Below are 21,888 nucleotides of genomic sequence, written 5' to 3'. Positions count from 1 at the left end.
ACAAACAAGAAAGCAAAAGGGTGTAATAATAAAATACAATTTTCCGTTATACAAATGTCTAAATTTTAACCTAAAATATTGCTGTTGAAAAAAGTTCATATCCATTTGTCAAGTACTCATATATTTGTAAAAGTGTTAAACTGACACCAGCATATCTCCATATAAACCAGAATTCAGCATGTGTAAAATCTTCTACCTTCAGAATAGTGTGAGAGAGTGAGTAAACTGACACACGATGCTCCAGCTCCAGAACCGAATATAGTCACTCTCTGTGGATCTCCATTGAATGACTGAATGTTCTCTTTGACCCATCTGAGAGCCTGGATCTGATCCAGAAGACCATAATTTCCTTTTGCAGCTTGATCACCAGTACTGAGGAACCCTAAAACACAAGATATATATAATCAAGAAATTCTCTCCCAGTCAAGAAGTGACATCATTTTTGTGGGAAAACAAAAGCACAAACATCAGTGAGTTTTAACAAAAGATTTGATTTCTGAATTCTTTAATGTTTTGTCAGATTAGTTGGTTTCATATTAGTCTTACAAGAAACAGAAGATTATAAGTAATCGCTATTCAAAAGATGATTAAAAATATCAAAATAAACAAAATGTATAATTGTCAATCCCTCACTAAGTCATGGCTAACTTTCGCTCTTTATTTCCATTCTCTTCCATTCCATTCTGGTCTAAGTCAGTGGTTAAGTCTAGCAGAACTTAGCAAAACAGCTGAAATCGCTTACTGTACCTTTACACATACTTTACACAAGTGCGCAAAGGCATATTCAACGCTTGGGCAATGCATTGCCAATGCGCGGTCTGGTTGAACACACATAGCATGTGTTCTTGAGTTACTGTGGTGGGAACAACCCTCAGTCCTCAAGGGGGCGATAGAGTTACCTTCAAAAGTTTGTCATTTAACTGGATGTGTTATTATTCAGGTAAGTTGCTATTAGGGGTGTAAAAATGCATCGATCTATCAAATAAATTCTGATGCATCGATTATGGAATTTAAGAACTGATTATCATTACTATATTAATACCCAGTGTGACCGTATCATATTACACAAGCCTTCTCGCAACAGAAACGGAGCGGAGCATGTGAGATTGAAGGGAAAGAAAGCGCACTTTGAAATAAAGAAAGTTTATGCTGCCGAGTTCACCGAGTTCATGGATGGATGGATGGATGGATGGATGGATGGAACGATGGATGGATGGATGGAATGATGGATGGATGGATGGAACAATGGATGGATGGAATGATGGATGGAATGATGGATGGATAGATGGATGGAATGATGGATGGATGGATGGAACGATGGACGGATGGATAGACGAAACGATGGATGATGGAACGATGAATGGATGGATGGAACGATGGATGGATGTAATGATGGATGGATGGAACAATGGATGGATAGATGGATGGATAGACGGAATGATGGATGGATGGAACGATGGATGGATGGATGGATGAAAAATGGATGGATGAATGGATGGAACAATGGATGGATGGACAGATGGATGGATGGATGGAACGATGGATGGATGCATGGAACGATGGATGGATGGATGGAACAATGGATGGATGGACAGATGGATGGATGGAACAATGGATGATAGATGGATGGATGGATGGAATGATGGATGGATGGATGGATGGAATGATGGATGGATGGATGGAAAAATGGATGATAGATGGATGGATGGAACAATGGATGGATGGACAGATGGATGGAACGGATGGAATGATGGATGGATGGATGGATGGAACAATGGATGGATGGATGGATAGATGGATGGAACGATGGATGAATGGATGGAATGATGGATGGATGGATGGATAGATGAAATGATGGATGGATGGAACGATGAATGGATGGATGGAACGATGGATGGATGTAATGATGGATGGATGGATGGATGGAACAATGGATGGATAGATGGATGGATGGATGGATGGAATGGATGGATGGATGGATGGATGGATGGAACGATGGATGGATGGATGAACGATGGATGGTTGGATGGATGGAATGATGGATGGATGGAACGATGGATGGATGGACAGATGGATGGAATGATGGATGGATGATTGGAATGATGGATGGATGGATGGATGATTGGAATGATGGATGGATGGATGGATGGATGGATGCAGTCGAGTTCAGCTTCCTGTGTCATTATTCCAAACTGTTTGCATCCATCTGACCAAAGTAAGTTTGATGTTGTTGCCTTCTTCCCAGATTATGATATTAATGTTACTATTGCTTTTGTATCGCCATAATTTTTTTTATTTCTCCATAAAACTGTTTAACCACGAATAGAACTCTTACATAACTTAATGGCTTAAAGAAATGTGATTGGTGGGCAGACATTGGCTGTGAACAAAAAACTCACATGTTTATTCATTCTCTTTAAAGTACATGTCACAGAATATAGGGAGCGATTTTTATGAAAGGAACCAACAAGTTGATTACAGTCACCTGTGGTTGGTCAATGACACGCGGCAGCCGCGAAAATATAAAACATTTTTATCTTGCGCGGTGTCTGCCGCAAACAGTCCTGCATGAAAATGCGACTGAATTCTCGTGAACAAGCTTGACTAGCGCACGTGCCTCCTTTTAGCCACCTGCCGTCTCTCTCACTATCCCAGAATGAATAGGGAATTCATGGTTACCACATCCCGTGTATAACCTACCTAAAATAGAAAGTTTTAATTCTATTACTCTGATTGATTTAAACATGGATCGTATTTGCCTGCCCATGACATTTAATCTCTATTGGTGCAATAAATGTTAACGTTACATGATACGCAAATCTATTACGCTTCTTTCACGGTTTACCTGCTGTTTGTGTGTGTTTGCATCAAGTCATAGTGTTGCATCAGACATTACGTTATCCTTTCTTCATATCGGATATATCTGTTAGGCATGTAACATACACTATATTGCCAAAAGTATTCGCTCATCTGCCTTTAGACGCATATGAACTTAAGTGACATCCTATTCTTAATCCATAGGGTTTAATATGACGTCGGCCCACCCTTTGCAGCTATAACAGCTTCAACTCTTCTGGGAAGGCTTTCCACAAGGTTTAGGAGTGTGTTTATGGGAATTTTTGACCATTCTTCCAGAAGCGCATTTGTGAGGTCAGACACTGATGTTGGACGAGAAGGCCTGGCTCGCAGTCTTCGCTCTAATTCATCCCAAAGGTGCTCTATCAGGTTGAGGTCAGGACTCTGTGCAGGCCAGTCAAGTTCTTCCACACCAAACTCGCTCATCCATGTCTTTATGGACCTTGCTTTGTGCGCTGGTGCGCAGTCATGTTGGAACAGGAAGGGGCCATCCCCAAACTGTTCCCACAAAGTTGGGAGCATGGAATTGTCCAAAATCTCTTGGTATGCTGAAGCATTCAAAGTTCCTTTCACTGGAACTAAGGGGCCAAGCCCAGCTCCTGAAAAACAACCCCACACCATAATCCCCCTCCACCAAACTTCACAGTTGGCACAATGCAGTCAGACAAGTACCGTTCTCCTGGCAACCGCCAAACCCAGACTCGTCCATCAGATTGCCAGATGGAGAAGCGTGATTCGTCACTCCAGAGAACGCGTCTCCACTGCTCTAGAGTCCAGTGGCGGCGTGCTTTACACCACTGCATCCGACGCTTTGCATTGCACTTGGTGATGTATGGCTTGGATGCAGCTGCTCGGCCATGGAAACCCATTCCATGAAGCTCTCTACGCACTGTTCTTGAGCTAATCTGAAGGCCACATGAACTTTGGAGGTCTGTAGCGATTGACTTTGCAGAAAGTTGGCGACCTCTGCGCACTATGCGCCTCAGCATCCGCTGACCCCACTCTGTCATTTTACGTGGCCTACCTCTTCGTGGCTGAGTTGCTGTCATTCCCAATCGCTTCCACTTTGTTATAATACCACTGACAGTTGACTGTGGAATATTTAGTATCGAGGAAATTTCACGACTGGACTTGTTGCACAGGTGGCATCCTATCACAGTACCACGCTGGAATTCACTGAGCTCCTGAGAGCGGCCCATTCTTTCACAAATGTTTGTAGAAGCAGTCTGCATGCCTAGGTGCTTCATTTATACACCTGTGGCTATGGAAGTGATTGAAACACCTGAATTCAATTATTTGGATGGGTGAGCGAATACTTTTGGCAATATAGTGTATCTATATGTACCACATTATGTCTATATGTAACATATTCATATCTATAATGCATATCATGTAATGCATTTTTTGTTAATATATGCAGCCACAGATATACTGTAAGCCAATCCTCCTTTGTCCTAAATGCATATGTGACTCTAGTGCTCAAGTCTGGTGCATGTCTATGCTGTCTAAATTAGGAATGTTTTTTTTTTTTTTTTTTTGGCATATTTTTTAAAACAATTATGAATCGTTCCAAAATAATCAGATCAAAATGAATCATGACCAAATTTCAGATTTCACAATGCACCATATCTGTCAGGTAAAGAAACGTAATCGTTTCGAACCTTTAAACCCCTAGTTGCAATGAATGTATTGACTTTAACTTACTTGCTCAACAATATTATCTTCAAACTGTCACTCCGCCTCTTTACATACAGTTTGCACAAATATGAGCTACAGCGCCGCTTTTGAAGTTGTAAAATAGGTAGGCAAAATTTCCAACAAATATCAAAGTTAAATTAACTTTACCCTGTTGGGGTAACCATCTTAAATGCGGGACAGATCGTGTCCCGTGTTGATTCGATATGTTACGCATCATTTCACATTACAGGACGATCCTGTATTTTAGGGGACGGGTGGCAATCCTAGTTGAGAGTGCAATGCATATGTACTTGCGTCGTGTTAAGAATTGCGGTCTGACACATTTTGGAATTCAACAACTTACAAAATTAAGTTTGTGAAGCTAGAAGCATCTGCGTTCACTAAGGGTATGTTTCAGCCTTTAGGTGGAGTACAGTGCACCATTAAACACCTGTTAATACTTATTCACTTGCATGTAGATTTCCTTTTAAGTCGTTTTACTAAAAGCAATGAGTGGAATGTAAAGGAAGTTCTGACTTTTTATTTATTTATTGAGGAGCTCCATCCATCATGTTTCCATATTATAAACAAGCATCTCTAAGGTCCAGTGCATTATTAATTCCAGCACAGGGCAAAAATAAGACGAGGTATTGCTGACCTTCACCCATGATGCATATATCAACTGACTCCATGCCAGCATTTGATAAAGGTTAATTGAGGTTCTCTGTGATGTAGCACTTTTGACTGGGCAATTTATTCCTGAGTAATAAATGCGATGGTGTTGTTCCCCGTCCTTCCATGAGCCATGAGCCCAATAACACAAAGGTTTCAGTGTTTTACACCTGCTTGAGAAGAATCTGCCTATCTACCAAAGTGAAGCTGCTTAACAACATCAAATGAGATGAATTCTGATGTCATCTGTGTGCTTTGTGGCACAATGCCGTGAAAGAAACAATATTCATCACAGGATAAGCGTGCCTTGCTCTCAACAGAGCAATAATGCACAATTGAGGTACTCTGAGCTGCCAATCTAATGTTCTTTTCTCGTTCAACTATTTCAAGAGTTGCTTTCAGTTTCTGTTAATGAAAATATATATTATTAAAAGCTTTATTCCCAGTGATGGATTTGCGCTGCCAGTCAAATATTTGGACACACTAGACTGAATCTGTCTCTCATAATCTTAAAAAACTTTTGATTTGAGGGCTTATGCTTAAATGCTTGAAATTACCTTCGGATTTGTGGTCTGTACTATATGCTGTAATTGTGCCTATGTACAGTCTAAAATTATTTACCAAACTAATTACATTTATTTTTAAATGTTTGAGTTGGGGCGGAGCGTTTGGTCCTGCATTGCATGTGAGCTCTAACGATTTCTATATAACGATTTTCTATATTCTACGGTATGAGGTTAATGATTCGATATTACAACACTTAAAAGGATAGTTCACACAAAGATTAAAATTCTCTCATCATTTACCCCCCGCCCCATGCCATCCCAGATGTGTATGACTACAATGCAAGTGAATGGTGACCAGAACTTTGAAGCTCCAAAAAGCACATAAAGGCAGCATAAAGGTAATCCATAAGACTCCAGTGGTATAATCCATGTCTTCAGAAGTGATATGATAGGTGTGGATGAGAAACAGATCAACATTTAAGTACTTTTTTTTTTTTTACTGTAAATCTACACTTTCACTTGCACATTCTTCTTCTTTTGCTTTTGGCAATTCACATTCTTCATATCCCCACCTACTGGGCAGGGAGGAGAATTTACAGTAAAAAAGGACTTTAATATTGCTCTGTTTCTCACCCACACCTATCATATCACTTCTGAAGACATGGATTAAACCACTGGAGTTTTATGGATTACTTTTATGCTGCCTTTATGTGCTTTTTGGAGCTTTAAAGTGCTGATTCTAGGTATTACATTACTGAATTAAATACTACATTTCTAAAAACTAAATTTCAAGCACTTTAAGGACCTAGTGCAAACCCTATAAGTAGTGTAGAAAAAAAAAGCAGCAGAGAGATTTTGATGTTTGACGGGTCGTGGAAAGAAAACAATGTTGCCAGTTTCGAAATATCGAACTTTGCCTCAGTATGGTTCGTCATTTATTTTGGTTTGCAATATTTAGAAATTCCATATATTGTCTGATCCCTCCTGAAAAGCATCTCAGGATGAAGCACCTTATGAATTTGCTTGAGAGAATGAACAAATGGTGGCGACTTTTAAGAAGCTTTATTATAAGTGTTTTCATTTATTTTACGTTGTTTTGGTCACTCCATAGTTCTTAGTCTTCCATTACAGTTTTGATGACTTTACTATTATTTAAAATGTAAATAACTAATAATAATGATAATGAAGAGGAACTATAGACCTTATTCATAGTAGCACCATATTTAATTTATGACAGAAATGAAAACGTGAAGGACAGATTTACTGTCTCTTCAATGGGTTGTTCTGTTGTTTAACCTTCCTATACTGTTTGGTCATTTTTGACCAAAATAAATTTTTCTGATGTAATAAAAACGGTTTGGTTTATCTGAGCGGTACAATACTTAATGGCATTTCCTCCATTTGCCATGTGAACACACAACATTTTTTGACTTGATTCGATAAGTCTAAGTGGTAATAAAAAAATAAAAATAAAAAAACTACACCATTGCTGTTCTCGGTCAAAATTGACCGACCATAGGACATGAATGTGAAAGACTAAAAAAAGAGAGCAATATTTCTTTCTTCAATTAGTTAAATACAATATATAAATCAGCCACAATGCAGAAAAAAACACACAGAAAGGATGAGACTATAAAACATGCAGAGTGCAAAACACACACACCCACCCACATACACACACACACACACGTGCGCACACATACACATGCATAATGTGTGAACACACACAAAAAATTACACTGTAACAAAGACCTTTTTTTTTTTTTACAAATAAAATCAATAAACCAGCCACTACTGTATGCAGAACACACACACACACACACACACATAAATAAGTCCATAACACCCACAACACAGCACAAACATCCACCCACCAACTCACACACACACATCTAAACACACATGTACGCGCACACTCATGCAGGCACACTCACACACACACACACACAACCAAACACTCATGCAGGCACGCACACACACGCGCACACACACACATAGACACACACACACACACACACACACACAAAAACTCATGCAGGCATGCACACACACACACACAAACACTCATGCAGGCACGCACACACACACACACAGACACACACACACACAAACACTCATGCAGGCACGCACACATACACACGCGCACAGACACACACACACACACAAACACTCATGCAGGCACGCACACACACACACACACAGACACACACACACACACACAAACACTCATGCAGGCACGCACACACACACACGCACACACACACACTCACACAGACAGACACGCACACACTCACACACAAAGAAATAAATAAATGGGTGAGACTAACATAGCCAGAACGCAGAACACAAACACACACACACCCAAACACTCATGCCTGCGCACACTCACACACACACGCACACACACACAGATACATATACTCACACAAACACACACACTCACTCACACACACACACACACACACACACACACTCACACACACAACAAAGAACAATGTCTGAGTCTTTTTTATACACTAATTTAATTTTCAGTCAATTGCTTTTCATTTCTGTTTATTATTGTTTTTGTTTTTTTGTTTTTTTTACATTACTTTTAATTTACTTCAAGTAATTACATTTTAATAAATGACTGGTAACAATGTATCTGCTCTTTGTAACACCAGGTCAGGTTTGACTGTAATCATTATATGACATTATTTCAAAAACTGGCAAAAAAAAAACAGTAAAAAAAAAAATTCTAAACTTTGACAAATAATAGTTTGATGTCTAAATATGTATCTAAATGCATAACTTGTGACAACATTTTGAATTGCAACACAGTCGGTGGCTGCATAGAACACTGCCGCCATCTACTGGTTATTATTGTCATAACATGATTATCAAGCCATGTTATTTTTCTTTTTTCACCAGATTTCTCATATTTTCTTCATGTTTCAACTTATAGAAGTGTAGGTATTTACTGTTTTGAAGTTGCATAAATTTGCTTATTTGCATATGCAAGTAAATGGTGAATCGAGAAATGTATATGTGAATTCGACTTAAAAAACATAAAATCCCAAAAGAAGTGCATAATTTTATTGTTTTTACTTCAGGGAAGAAGAAATAATATAATTTCAAAAAAAAAACAAAAAAACACCTGTACTGTTTCCGGTCAAAAATGACCGCTAACTACATCGTAAGCAGCCCTAACTTGATCAGAATAGGAGTGTTAAATTGGTGTTTAAATTGCCAAGCTGACAAAACATTACAACAACAACAAAAAAACATCCTTATAAAAATTTTCAGTAAACAAAAAACTCTAAAAAACACAAGATATGGAAATTAGATGTAACTGAAAAAGTCTATTGTACCCAAATACTCTTTAAACATTTTGTATGACTTACCTAAAACTCCTAACCTGTAGTTGACTGTGATGACGATGACATTTCCATAGCTGGCTAGAATACTGCCATCAATCATGTTACCGGTGCCCTCGATGTACGATCCACCGTGAATGTAAACCATGACTGGCTTTAATCCAGTGTCGGCATGTGAATCTGAAAGAAAACAAAACGAACTTACCAGTAATACAACTAACAACAACCTCTGTTATGCAGTCTTTATACTTTCCTTAAAAATTTTAAATAACTCATAACCAGCCGTGGCTCTTCTATATATAGGGAGGTGTGCAGTACCCCTCCTAAATATCAATCTAATTATAGATCCATACTATAAACTGCCATAAATGTCATTTGTAAACCTGTAGATGTGTTCAAAGTGTTAACATGTGTATTTAAAAGCAAGTGTAACGGTGGCCAGCTGATAGATAGATGTGCAATGTGTATAAACCTCACTCTTCTGACCTCAAGAGGTGCACTAGCGACTGACGCTAGGGGCTGTAGCCTTTAGCTTCCTTGTTAGCACACCCACCTCCCATGCCAGAGATGCCAGTTTGAGTCCCGTATGGAGCGGGTAGAACAGGAGCATCACACAGGCCTATTAAAAGTTGTTATTCTATTACTAAGCTGTAATGTAGCCTGACACTTTATCATGTGGGGCTGAGAATCTACTGCTCACCAGAACTCCACAGCACCCCTCATCTTTTCCAATAGAAATCTTTGGTCAAATATGGAACTGCACAAGCCCTAACTGAGGCCTTTTGGGCGAGAAATTAATCTGCTCCTCTTGCTGCTAAACTTAGTCCCAAGCCCAAGGTACCTACAGCGTTAGTTCACATTAGCAGTATGTGACAGATCACGAACATGACGAGCAAAACTGATGGACGTATGTGTGTGACAGTGTTTTGTTTCTATTGAGAACCTAATTAGTTTATTAGTTAAACAACTTAGTTATCAATAGGTCAAAGAATCACCATCTCCTTCTCCTTCCTGGGGTTCTTCCACCACACTTAACATTCTAAAACAACCACCCCTGGAGTCGTGAGTTCGAATCCAGAGCATACTGAGTGACTCCAGCCAGGTCTCCTAAGCAACCAAACTGGCCCGGTTGCTAGGGAGGGTAGAGTCACATGGGGTAACCTCCTCATAGTGGCGATTAGTGGTTCTCGCTCTCAATGGGGCATGTGGTAAGTTCTGCATGGATCGTGGAGAGTAGCATGAGTCTCCACATGCTGTGAGTCTCCGCGGTGTCATGCACAGATAAGATGCACGGATTGACGGTCTCAGAAGCGGAGGCAACTGAGACTTGTCCTCCGCCACCCGGATTGAGGTGAGTAACCGCGCCAACACGAGGACCTGCTAAGTAGTGGGAATTGGGCATTCCAAATTGGGAGAAAAAAAAAAACATTCTAAAATAACTTTCCACGATTTTCTTTGCAATTGATAAATACCAAAGTCATTCCTGGACCATTTCTCCTAAGCTTGTTGCTGCAAGTGTTTTGTTTCATGTCATAATGTTTCCCATTAGGCAGAAGATTTAAAACAAAACCCCTCTGAAACTCTTTGGACAAGGTGCAAGAAATATCCCTTGCTGTCCACTCATAGAACACTACTGAGGGGAAGGATAAAACTTGGTATAATAACTTTATTTGTATAGCACCTTTTAGCAATTTAGCATAAAGTGCTTCACAAAACATTCAATCAAAACACACTCAGTAAAACAATGATGCATTCAGTATGAAATACGAAACACTATGTAAAGAGAAATAGTATGTTTGCTGTTATAAAACTATGTTGCTACTAGGGCTGTCACGATTATAACATTTGGCTGATGATTAATTGTCAAACAAATAATTGCGATTATTGCGATTAATTGTCTGTTTTAGGGCTTTCTAGATTATGACGATTAATTGTCATACAAATTGTGCTTTATACACCCTATAAAGTCATTTGTTCACACTTAACTTCAAATCACAATAAAATAGGGATATATGATTTCCTTTAAGGCTTTAAAACTTGACATTAAAATAATACGGAATTAAAATATTTCTAAAATATGTCTCCCTTCTTTGTCCATTTTATACGTGATGCGTGACCTTACCAACGAGCTTACGTCATCCCTCTCATGAGCGTGCGTCACAGAGATGTACGGAAGCGAACATTTGTAGTTAATAAGTATGTAAGTATTGTTTGTTTCTACAGGCTGACAGCATCGACTAGGTAAGCTGTAGTAAACTTGTCTATGCAACCCCTAAGGTGAATTAGAACCCTGAATCTCTAAAATCTAGAGGAAAAAAGTCACCACCAGACCAGTCAGTCTTTAATTAAAGTGCTTATCTATGTGTTCATCTACTGAATAACAAAATCCCAAGACTGATAGTTGCAGATGTAGAAATGAAATTACTACTTGATGTGAAATATCATGAGTGCTTGAATCGGTCAGAATGACTGTTGATTAAACCAGCCACTACACTGCATGACATAATTAATATTCATGAGCTTCGCAGCACTGCCCCCCACAGTACAATCATCATACAGTTTTCATTTTATTAGGCCTAACTTTGTGTTAATCTTCGCTTTCAAATGGATTATTCCAATTGTTCCAAAGGTGATAGGCCTACAGGACTTTATTAGCAGAATAACATGCATTTTCCATCCATGGGTACACTTAACAAAATAAAAAAATTTTGGCCTGCATAAGGTGGCTTTTAGTTCAGACTGCCAGTTCTAAATGTCAAGCTAAGGAATATTTAGATTTTTTTAATGAGTTTAATAGAGATTTAATAGAGATTGGTACCTTAATAAGAACTAGGCATGGGCGCTTGCTTTGGTGTTGGCACCCCTAATAGTCTTTATGCCACCCCCTTGCCACCCCATGAAAAAATGTCAAGATCCGCCCCTGACAGTGAGTATTTTAAGGTAAAAAAAATTGTCTCCCATTGACTTCTATTGTGAGTGTCTCACTGTAACACCAATTTTTTTTTTTAAGAGTTATCCTATTGAACCCGGAATATTCCTTCAAGGTGTATGTGTGCTTATTACATATATACATGTACCTTAAGAAGTCATTTACTCATGTTGAACTTAAAATCATATAATAAAATAGGGATATATGATTTCCTTTAAGGCTTTAAAAATTGGAAAATACTGCACAGAGGTAGAATGATATGAACAATTATATTTTTAGTTTTTAAATATTTTAAAATACTTAAAATATGTTTCTCTTTTTGCCAAAGTTTATATTTACACTGCCCAAACAAACAGCAACAGGGTAAAAACACTGATCCAAAAAAACACCATGATCATGTTTGTTGTGGGCTTAAAATGTGGCTAAAAAGACAACTAGGCAGCTCACTAGGTTTTGGAAGAAGCTAATATATGGCCTGACTGAAAACATCTCTTCCAGCTCCCCAAAAACAATACCCAATAGGACGTACCTTCCTCTATTGGCACGTAAATGTTGAGGTACAGGCAGTCTTCACTCTGGTCATGGACATACGTGGCCACTGTGTCCAGATTGGTGGTAAACCAGACTGGCAGCATGTCGGTGAGCAGAAGTCTGTCTTCCAGATACTGCGGACACACGGATGCAAACTGGGTGGCATTCTTGATGCCAGGCCAAGATGAGGGTGGCTCGGGTGCCTGAAACCTCCGCTCTCCAGTAGGGGGCATGGCATAAGGTACACCCAGATATTGCTCCACGGGGTTCAAGATCTCACTAGGCAATGCCACCCTCAGTCCACGCAGTTTCCCATAGTTTGTGGTGACGGTGGTGTATTGTGCTTGTTGACAGCTGACAAGAGTAACTCCCAAAATCAAAGTGACAATTTGAGGGATCATTCTTAGATTAAGCATTAGACCAAACACTGTGAAAGAAGCTGGTACCCGAACACAACCCTTCAGCCTTGATGTAGTCCAACCAACTGTGCAACTGCAAATCCGGTAATCCAAAGACAAAGATCAAATGTCGTACAGAAGCTGCTTCACGTGGTCCTGGTGGACTCAGGCGAGCTCTTTCCATTGCTCGTCCTGTTGGGCTGTTATCTCTGACGGAGCTTTGGCTCTCGTGTTGACAGCTGGAGAGATGGTGTCTTCCATGTTTCAGTGCCGCAATTACTTCCTCATTTAATTCCAGTCAGACTGAGTAGCCTGTGGGAAAAAGAGCAGATAGATTTGAAATAATGATTCAAGTGGATCTCAGCTGGTGGGTTGCAACACATTTATTTTTTTGATGGGATCAAAGATAGTAGGGAGAATAATGGTAAATGCATATTATAAAATGACACAAACCATATGATCATGTATAGTTAGGACCAGGAACTTAAAACGGTTCAATGAACAAAAGCAAAAACAACCATTTTTTGCAGAATGGAACTGGAAATGGGAACGAAGTCTCTTTCAGTTGTTTCAGAATGAAAACGCTATTTTTAAATGCTTGTAAGCAGTTAATAGAGTTATTATTTTGTTCCGATAATTTTTGATTTAGACCAAAGGGTTAATTGCTGTACATTTTCAAAATTAGATCACTTTCTGTTGTCTCGTTTTAGTGAACATTTTAGAAGGTTTTAATTATTTTGGGGATATACATTTCCGGGCAAAAAATAATAAAAAAATGGGCCAAACCCAAAATGGCAAAACATTAAGCTTTCAATGGTCTCCACAACAAACTACTGATCAGGAAATTAGCAAAAATGAAACAAATGAACTATTGGTGCACTTCTGTGCCAACATTTGCTCATGAAAGTTTGGGGAAAAGCTGGAAACGGAAATTCTTAAACAATTCAAGTCATTAGTTGGTGATCTGCCACACCTGATGCAGCTCATCAAAGGCCTAATAACAAGCTCATAAATGGAACAGGAAATCTGCTCCAAAATATCATGCATGGGTTGCTGTTTGAAACCGGTCTGCATCAGGACAACTGTAGCTATTCTGAAGTTTACAAGACCCTAAAGGCAAAGAATATCCTTACTTCTCTATCAGCTATTAAGAGAATAGATCAACGCTTTAAAACAACAGGTGATGTTGCCAGAAAGAAAGGATCTGGAAAGCCCAAAGCCTCTTCATGCAGGGATGACCACCTGCTGAAATGTACAGTTCTCAAAGACAGGAAAAAAAGCCTACAAATATTCAAGACCTCAGAAAACAAGCCTCTTTACAGAAGAACAATAACCAGAAGGTTATCTAATGCAGGTTTTGTGTCTAGAAGATGTGTTAAAAAGCCATTGCTATCACAGAAAAACATCAAAGACGGAATTAAGTTTTTGGCAGAATATGGAAAGTTTGATTCAGAGCTGTGTGGAGTGATGAATCATGTGTTGAGATGCACGGTGAAGCTCCAGAGAGGTTTCTTGGAAGATCTGGTGAGAAATATAATAGTGAATGCATCTCTACCACAGTGAAGCATGGAGGAAGAGGTGTCATGGTGTGGGTAGCCTTTTCATCTGCTTCACTGTGAAAAATAAATGAATGCTTTGGAGTACAGGAGAATATTGCAGAAAGGCTTGCTTCCCACAATTGAAAAGTTGTTTTCTAAAGTGGAACGATCAAATGTTATTTTGCTTTTGCCCACACTGCAAAGACCACCAAGAAGTGGCTTGAGAACAAGTCCATCAGGCTCATGTTTTGGCCTGGTCAGAGTCCAGATTTGAACCCTATTGAGAACATTTGGTCTCATCAACTGTTTGAAGCCATCAACATTGAGTGGAACAACATTGACTCTTCTTTCTGTAAACATCTGTCTGCAAGTTTACCCACAAGGCTTAAACATGGCAGCGCTGGCTCATCGGTTAAGGCTTTGGGTTACTGATCAGAAGGTTGGGGGTTCAAGCCCCAGCACTGCCAAGATGCCACTGTTGGGCCCTTGAGCAAGGCCCTTGACCCTATCTGCTCCAGGGGTGCTGTATCATGGCTGACCTTGCACTCTGACCCCAGCTTATTTGTGATATGTGAAAAAAAGAATTTCACTGTATATGTGCAAATGTGTGATAAAAAAATTAAAAATGTTTAAGATTTAGCTCAGCGAGTATTGATGCTGACTACAACACCTGGAGTCACAAGTTGGAATCCAGGGTGTCCTGAGAGACTCCAGTCAGGTTTCCTAAGCAACCAAATTGGCCTGGTTGTTAGGGAGGGTAGAGTCACATGGGGTAACCTCCTTGTGGTCACTATAATGTGGTTCTCGCTCTCAGAGGGGTGTGTGGTGAGTTGTGCGTGGATGCCACAGAGAATAGCGTGAAGCTTCCACACGCGCTATGTCTCCATGGTAACGCGCTCAACAAGCCACGTGATAAGATGTGCGGATTGACGGTCTCAGACACGGAGGCAACTGAGATTTGTCCTGCGCCACCCGGATTGAGACAAATCACTACGCCACCACAAGGACTTAGAGCGCATTGGGAATTGGGCATTCCAAATTGGGGAGAAAAGGGAAGGAAATCCAAAAAAGAATTCAAAGGGAAAAACTATCCCATACTAAGTTACTTTATCTATTTGTTCAATTCTTGCTAATTTCCTGACCAATGATTTGTGGTTAAGACCATTAAAAGCTTTATGTTTTGCTGTTTTATTTATTTATTTATTTATTGCCCAGGAGTGTACTGTATTTAATATTAAAGATATAGGAACTGGAACATAAAAATACCACTTCTGCTCAGAACGAACTGAAATGAAAAACATTTAGTTTTTAATCCCTGGTTAGGACAGCAACATAACCTTGTCAACTTTTATTGAGGAGGAAACTCCTTCCATATCTTTAATGCATCCAATCAAACTCTACTGTAATGTGCCACAAATTCATCTGCCAGACTGTCACCCAGACACTTTTTGGGGCAGAAAAAGAATAAGAAAATTGTACATTTCTGAATACATTTCTAATAAACAACACATTTTTGAAATCCAAAAATTAGATATATACTCTAGGTATTGCACTGAAGAGCCACATGAGTCACTTGTTCTTAAAGGAATATTCCAGGTTCAGTTTTTCTTTTTTAAAGAAAAGGAGGGACGAGTCGAAATTAATTTTTGTTGTAATCAACATTATGCCACAAATGCTGTCGATTGTGCTTAACATGTATTGAACCCGGAATATTCCTTAAATGATATTGTATTGTTGGACTCTAATTTTTGACAATGCTGTTTTTATGCGAATAAATAAAGGTGCATTTCTAGTTTCAATATTATTTGTACATCAGACCTTTGTTTAGTCAGACAAGAAAAACTAGCTTCATACCATGTGACCCACATTTGGTTTCTCGACCATTGAAAATGGGTAAAAATAAACAATTTACGCATGGAGCCACATTGAGAACCCCATATCTCTGGGATTTAACCATGTAGGGCCTAAAAGATTATGATACAAAAAGGAGACCCAGTTCAGACCCAGAATCTAAAATAATATTAATATATCTTTAACACTTCTGGATTTATAGTCACTCCAACTTTGGAAAAAGAACACAAAGAAAGTGCTTTTTCCAATTTTTTGGCTCTCAACAAGAGGTGCTGAAGTCAACTGATTTTAGCAACAGACCTAAATACCTCTGAGTACAAATAAAATCATGTCATTGATCTGTAGTTTTCCTCCAAAATCAAAGGTAACAAAATTTCATTTTGACACCTTCTACAACATAATGGATTACTGGGTAAATACTGGTCGATGGGATTTAATCTTTCACCAATATCTCACAAACAAAATGAAGCCGGGGATCTCTGGTTGATGAGTTGACCTCCTGTATTATGTACTTCTCCAGATGAAGAGGTAGGTAACCAGATCGTGACCAACTACACTCACAGAAAGCTCTCTGTTTTCTAACCACTAAAATGAATGACATTTCCAGTGCCTCCTCTGGCAGGGAGAAAATCCCAGGCTCTCTCATAACAAGGACCTGTATAAATCAGGCAAGCTCATTCAGCAGTGATCTATGAACGCTCAAGCCCATTAACAAAGCTGACGGCCAGACACCTGCAACAGTAGATGCTGTTAACAAGATCTCATCTCTGGATGACTTTCAGAATGGTGTGTTACATCACAAAGGTACAATGAGGTGAATCAGAACAAGCAGTTTAGTTACTGTAATTGTTAGTAACAGTAACTTCTAATTTGTTATAACTGGGCTCACATTCAACAACAACAAACATAGCTTTTTAACACATTAAAATAATAATAATTTTGACTAGTGTCAGAACGTATCAAGTTTTGTGGTAATTTAATTTTACGGAATAAAACGTTTTCCCCTTCACTTCCTCGTCTGTAGGATTTCAAGTTCGACAAAAACAAAACTTTTAATTCGTTTTTACACAAACTTAATTTGTTAATAAGATGGCGCCGTGGATGGCTGCTTCAGTGTGGAGCTCTCTAGCATTTTTGTTACTTTTGTTTGTTTGTCATATTTTTTGTCACTCTTTCCCAATCAGTTTCACCAGGGATGAACTGCTGAAAATTCGGCAGAGCATACCTGATAATTTTTTGCCGGTGTTTGATTATTCGGACATTTTTTTAGACATCTTAGTTGGAGGTGCAGCGGTGCCCTACAAGCGATCCAAAAGACGCAAGCAAGGGAAGCGCGCCGGAGCGCTTGTGAAGCTTCGTCAACACGGCTTTAGGACTCCACTGCCGAGTAAATCATCTGGCGAATGTCCGCTTCCTCGCCAACAAAATGGACGAACTGCTTCTGCTCACTCAAACAAATAAATTGTTCTGTGTCATGGAAACCTGGCTGAATGAAGCCATCCCGGACAGCGCGTTACATCTGCCAGGCTTCCAGCTGTTCAGAGCGGATCACGTTTTGGAATCATCGGGGAAAATTAGAGGCGGTGGAACATGCTTTTACATCAACGAAAGTTGGTGTACAGATGTAACAGCATTGAAGAAGATGTGCTGTCCTAATTTAGAAGTGCTCTTCATCAACTGAGTGTGTACATCCTGCCACAAGCATGCGTGAATGCAGCGTTGCAACAGCTGGCTGATCACATCACAGATACACAGCAACAACACCTGACTCTCATCATTATTCTGGGAGATTTTAATAAAGCTAACCTCACCCCTGAACTGCCAAAATACAAACAACACATCACATGCCCCACCAGAGACAGAAAAATACTGGATCACTGCTACACCACAGAAAAGGATGCATATAACTATGTCCCATGTGCAGCTTTAGGACTCTCTGATCACTGTCTGGTGCATCTGAACCTGACCTACAAGCAGAAACTAAAATCAGCTAAACCTATAGTAAGGACTGTTAAGGGATGTACAAATGAAGCAGAGCTGGAACTACAAACCTGCTTTGACTGCACTGATTGGAGTGTATTTGAAGCTGCAGCCACAGACCTGGACATCATATATCAGTTTCTGTGAGGATATGTGCATCCTTACTATGACATTTTTTTCATTCAATAATGATAAACCATGGTTTACAGGAAAACTCAGACAGCTTTGTCATGCCAAAGAGGATGCTTATAGAAGTGGCGATAAAATATTGTACAACCAGGCCAGAAACACACTGACTAAGGAAATAAAAGAAGCTACTCTGAAAAGCTGAAACAGTTTTCAGCTAATGATCCTGCATCTGTGTGGAGAGAGTCAACTAATGGCTGATGACCTGAATGTGTTTTACTGCAGGTTTGAGAAGCCCAGTCTCAAACCCCACACCCGCTCTGACCTTCAATTCACACACACACACCAACACCTCCTTGAACCCCCCTCCTCCCCCCTCCTGCTACTCAACCTGCACTTATGGTCTGTGAGGAGGATGTGTGCCGGGTCTTTCAGAAACAAAAGACTAGGAAAGCTTCAGGCCCAGATGGTGTCTCACCCGCCTGTCTAAAATTCTTCAATAGATCACTGGAGCAGTGTGAATATCCCTGCTTCTTCAAACGCTCAACAATCATTCCGGTCCCCAAAAAACCCAAAATCACAGGACTTAATGACTACAGACCCGTCGCTTTCACGTCTGTGGTCATGAAGTCATTTGAGAGACTGGTTTTGGCCTACCTCAAGGATATCACTGGACCCCTACTAGACCCCCTTCAGTTTGCTTACCGAGCAAACAGGTCTGTGGATGATGCTGTCAATATGGGACTGCATTATATCCTGCAACACCTTGACAGACCTGGGACTTATGCAAGGATCATATTTGTGGACTTCTGTTCAGCATTCAATACCATCATGCCTAATCTTCTCAAACTGACCCAGCTCTCCGTGCCAACCACAATCTGTCGATGGATCACCAGCTTTCTGACAGATAGGCAGCAGCTAGTGAGACTGGGGAAACTCACATCCGGGACCCTCACTATTAGCACTGATGCTCCTTAGGGATGCGTGTCATTCAGGTTTCTGGGGTCTACCATCTCTCAGGACCTGAAGTGGGACACCCATATGGACTCCATTGTGAAGAAGGCTCAGCAGAGGTTGTACTTCCTTCACCAGCTGAGGAAGTTCAACCTGCCACAGGAGCTGCTGGCACAGCTCTACTCGGCCATCACTGAGTCTGTCCTGTTTACATCTATAACTGTCTGGTTTGGTTCAGCCACCAAATCAGACAGAAGGAAACTACAACGGACAGTCAAGACTGCTGAGAGGATTATTGGTGCCCCCCTACCCACCCTCCAAACCTGTACATTTCCAGAGTGAGGAAACGTGCAGGACCCCACACACCCTGCCCACTCCCTCTCTGAACTGTTGCCCTCTGGCTGGCTCTACAGAGCACTGAGTGCCAGGAAAACCAGGCACAAGAAAATTTTTTAGGCCATTTTCCACATGAACAATTAAACTGCCTTCAGGACTCACATAGTGCAATAATGTATAAATATCTCATGTACATATGTAAATTTACTCATATTTAATTCAATGACTGTACATACCCCTACATTGCACATATATTACCACTTGCACATGTACATACGCCATTCTATGTTATATGTCCAATTATTTGTGTCTATTTATACTCTTACCTTGTTTTATATTCTGTGTCTCACTGTAATGTTCTGTGTGCACTTGCTTGTTTCTCCTATCACCAAAAAATAAAAAAAATAAAAAATCCCTGTGTATGTGAGCACACTTGGCAATAAAGCTCATTCTGATTCTGATTCTGACAATTCCAGCCTCTTTGTTCTTGGCATGCTTGAACGTGTCACTGTTTTCACATCCTCCTTTATGAAACTGGTCTCGTCGGCGAATTCCCCTCAGAACTAACAATTCTAGTTATTAAAAGCTGCCTCGATTGCTGCATGTCAGTTATCTTTATTAGAAAGCCATTGTTTTTCCTCAAAACAAACCTAACTGGAATCTGTTTGATCAGCAGAGATGCAGATGAATTTTGCATACATTGTGTATAATTTTTGAAGCACAAATGTCACCAAACATAACTGCAAAAATAAGAACTGTTTTCAAACAAGTTTCAAATACTCTCACCATCTTCCACTGGTTGGACAAACAAGGTCCCACCCCAAACTCATGCCATTGGTCGAGCTACTGTTTCTAATGTCTTGCTGGTCAGGAAGTTCAATTAAACAGTTGCACCACTTTCGTGCAATCCAGCAATCTAGTTTAACCAACACAATCAGCACTGAAATCCCACTGTGCCTTGAGTATATATGTATATATATTAGGTCAATGTCATATCTTATAAGTGTACATTTTCTATTGATCATATCAGCAATAATTCATTAAATAATGATCTAATAATGGAAAACAGTTATAACCTGCATATATCCAGATGCACGGTGTAGTAAAGTGCTTTTTCGGCATGTTAAATAGATGATTCAGGTGTCTGGATCACAGTAGTGAGTGATGCTTTTCAGTGTGTCAGATAATGCTGGTCTGCTGCATCCTTGCTATATAGCGCCCAAAAATTGAAATTGCACGCGCAAATGCCTTCAGCAGCGATTTTGTGGGCGCGTTTGCACTGTTACCTGATCTGCATAATTTCTTCAGTGAATCGGCTGCTAAAAAAGCACAGATGGTGCGTGCATAAAAATGCTGTTTTTACCAGGCACAATTCCCCCCCCCACCGTTTTTACAGCAACCAATGGCTTACTTGTAGTTGTCTATCCACAATAATCTGGGATATGAGAAAGTATTTTAACATAAGTAAAACTTATTTTAAAGGGGAAGATTTTCAGTGAATAATGACTTTGATTTTGGTCTGTTTCTCATTCAAAGCTAGTCCATTATATACTTCAGAACATTAGTGTTGTTGTCCTTATTGATGATTGACCGACGTTGCCACTAATAAACTGTCATTGTATGGAAAAGAGTTGCGTAAACATTCCTCCTTTTGTGCTGTATGGCAAAAATAACAGCATACAGGTTTGGAACCACATGACAGTGAGTAGGCTAAATAACCACTGAATATTCATTATGGTTATTCCTATAATTTCCAGCTTTGTAAAGCTTAAGTGGAGTTTTGTTGAGAGTGCAATGTAGATTCAATTCAATGCTTGAGGCTTATGTGACGTCTGGATGAGCTTTTAACACTGTTCCTCTGTGGATGCGATATGTCCATGTTTGACACATTGACATTTTTGAGGCTGTTCCCCTCGACTCGTTAAATAATGAGGCACCTGCAGTTCAGGCACTGACTGTTTGGCCTGTTCTCTGTTCATCGCCTCATGCTGCTTTGCTAATCATCAGACCTCATTTAGTGCTGAATTATAATAAATGTTGTTGGTTTGCAATCAAACCAATGTGACTCACCTTTGTAGGTGTATTTTAATTATTTTATATTATGTTTACCATATTTGTAGCAGTCTGTGGTTTATTGATTTAATGTTGAGAAAATAGAAATAAAACCTAGTATCTCAA

At 39.7% G+C, this 21,888-nt stretch overlaps 1 protein-coding gene across 1 annotated transcript in view; it reads right to left on the bottom strand.

Moving 5' to 3' along the window:
• nlgn4xb (neuroligin 4 X-linked b) overlaps positions 1 to 21,888 on the bottom strand; it is a 35,409-nt gene that overhangs the window by 12,723 nt on the left and 798 nt on the right. The window contains exons 2-4 of the mRNA XM_051710630.1: positions 12,526 to 13,237; positions 9,095 to 9,247; positions 197 to 382 (exon numbers count right to left, since the gene is read on the bottom strand). Of these exons, the coding sequence (XP_051566590.1) occupies positions 197 to 382; positions 9,095 to 9,247; positions 12,526 to 12,943 (757 nt within the window). The 5' untranslated portion in view covers positions 12,944 to 13,237. The remainder of the gene's footprint in view (positions 1 to 196; positions 383 to 9,094; positions 9,248 to 12,525; positions 13,238 to 21,888) is intronic.

This window comes from Myxocyprinus asiaticus, chromosome 11, assembly GCF_019703515.2.
Source record: "Myxocyprinus asiaticus isolate MX2 ecotype Aquarium Trade chromosome 11, UBuf_Myxa_2, whole genome shotgun sequence".
In the NCBI taxonomy this organism is placed as follows: domain Eukaryota; kingdom Metazoa; phylum Chordata; class Actinopteri; order Cypriniformes; family Catostomidae; genus Myxocyprinus; species Myxocyprinus asiaticus.
Note: the sequence above shows the minus strand (reverse complement) of the source record. Positions and strands in the feature narration are given on the sequence as shown.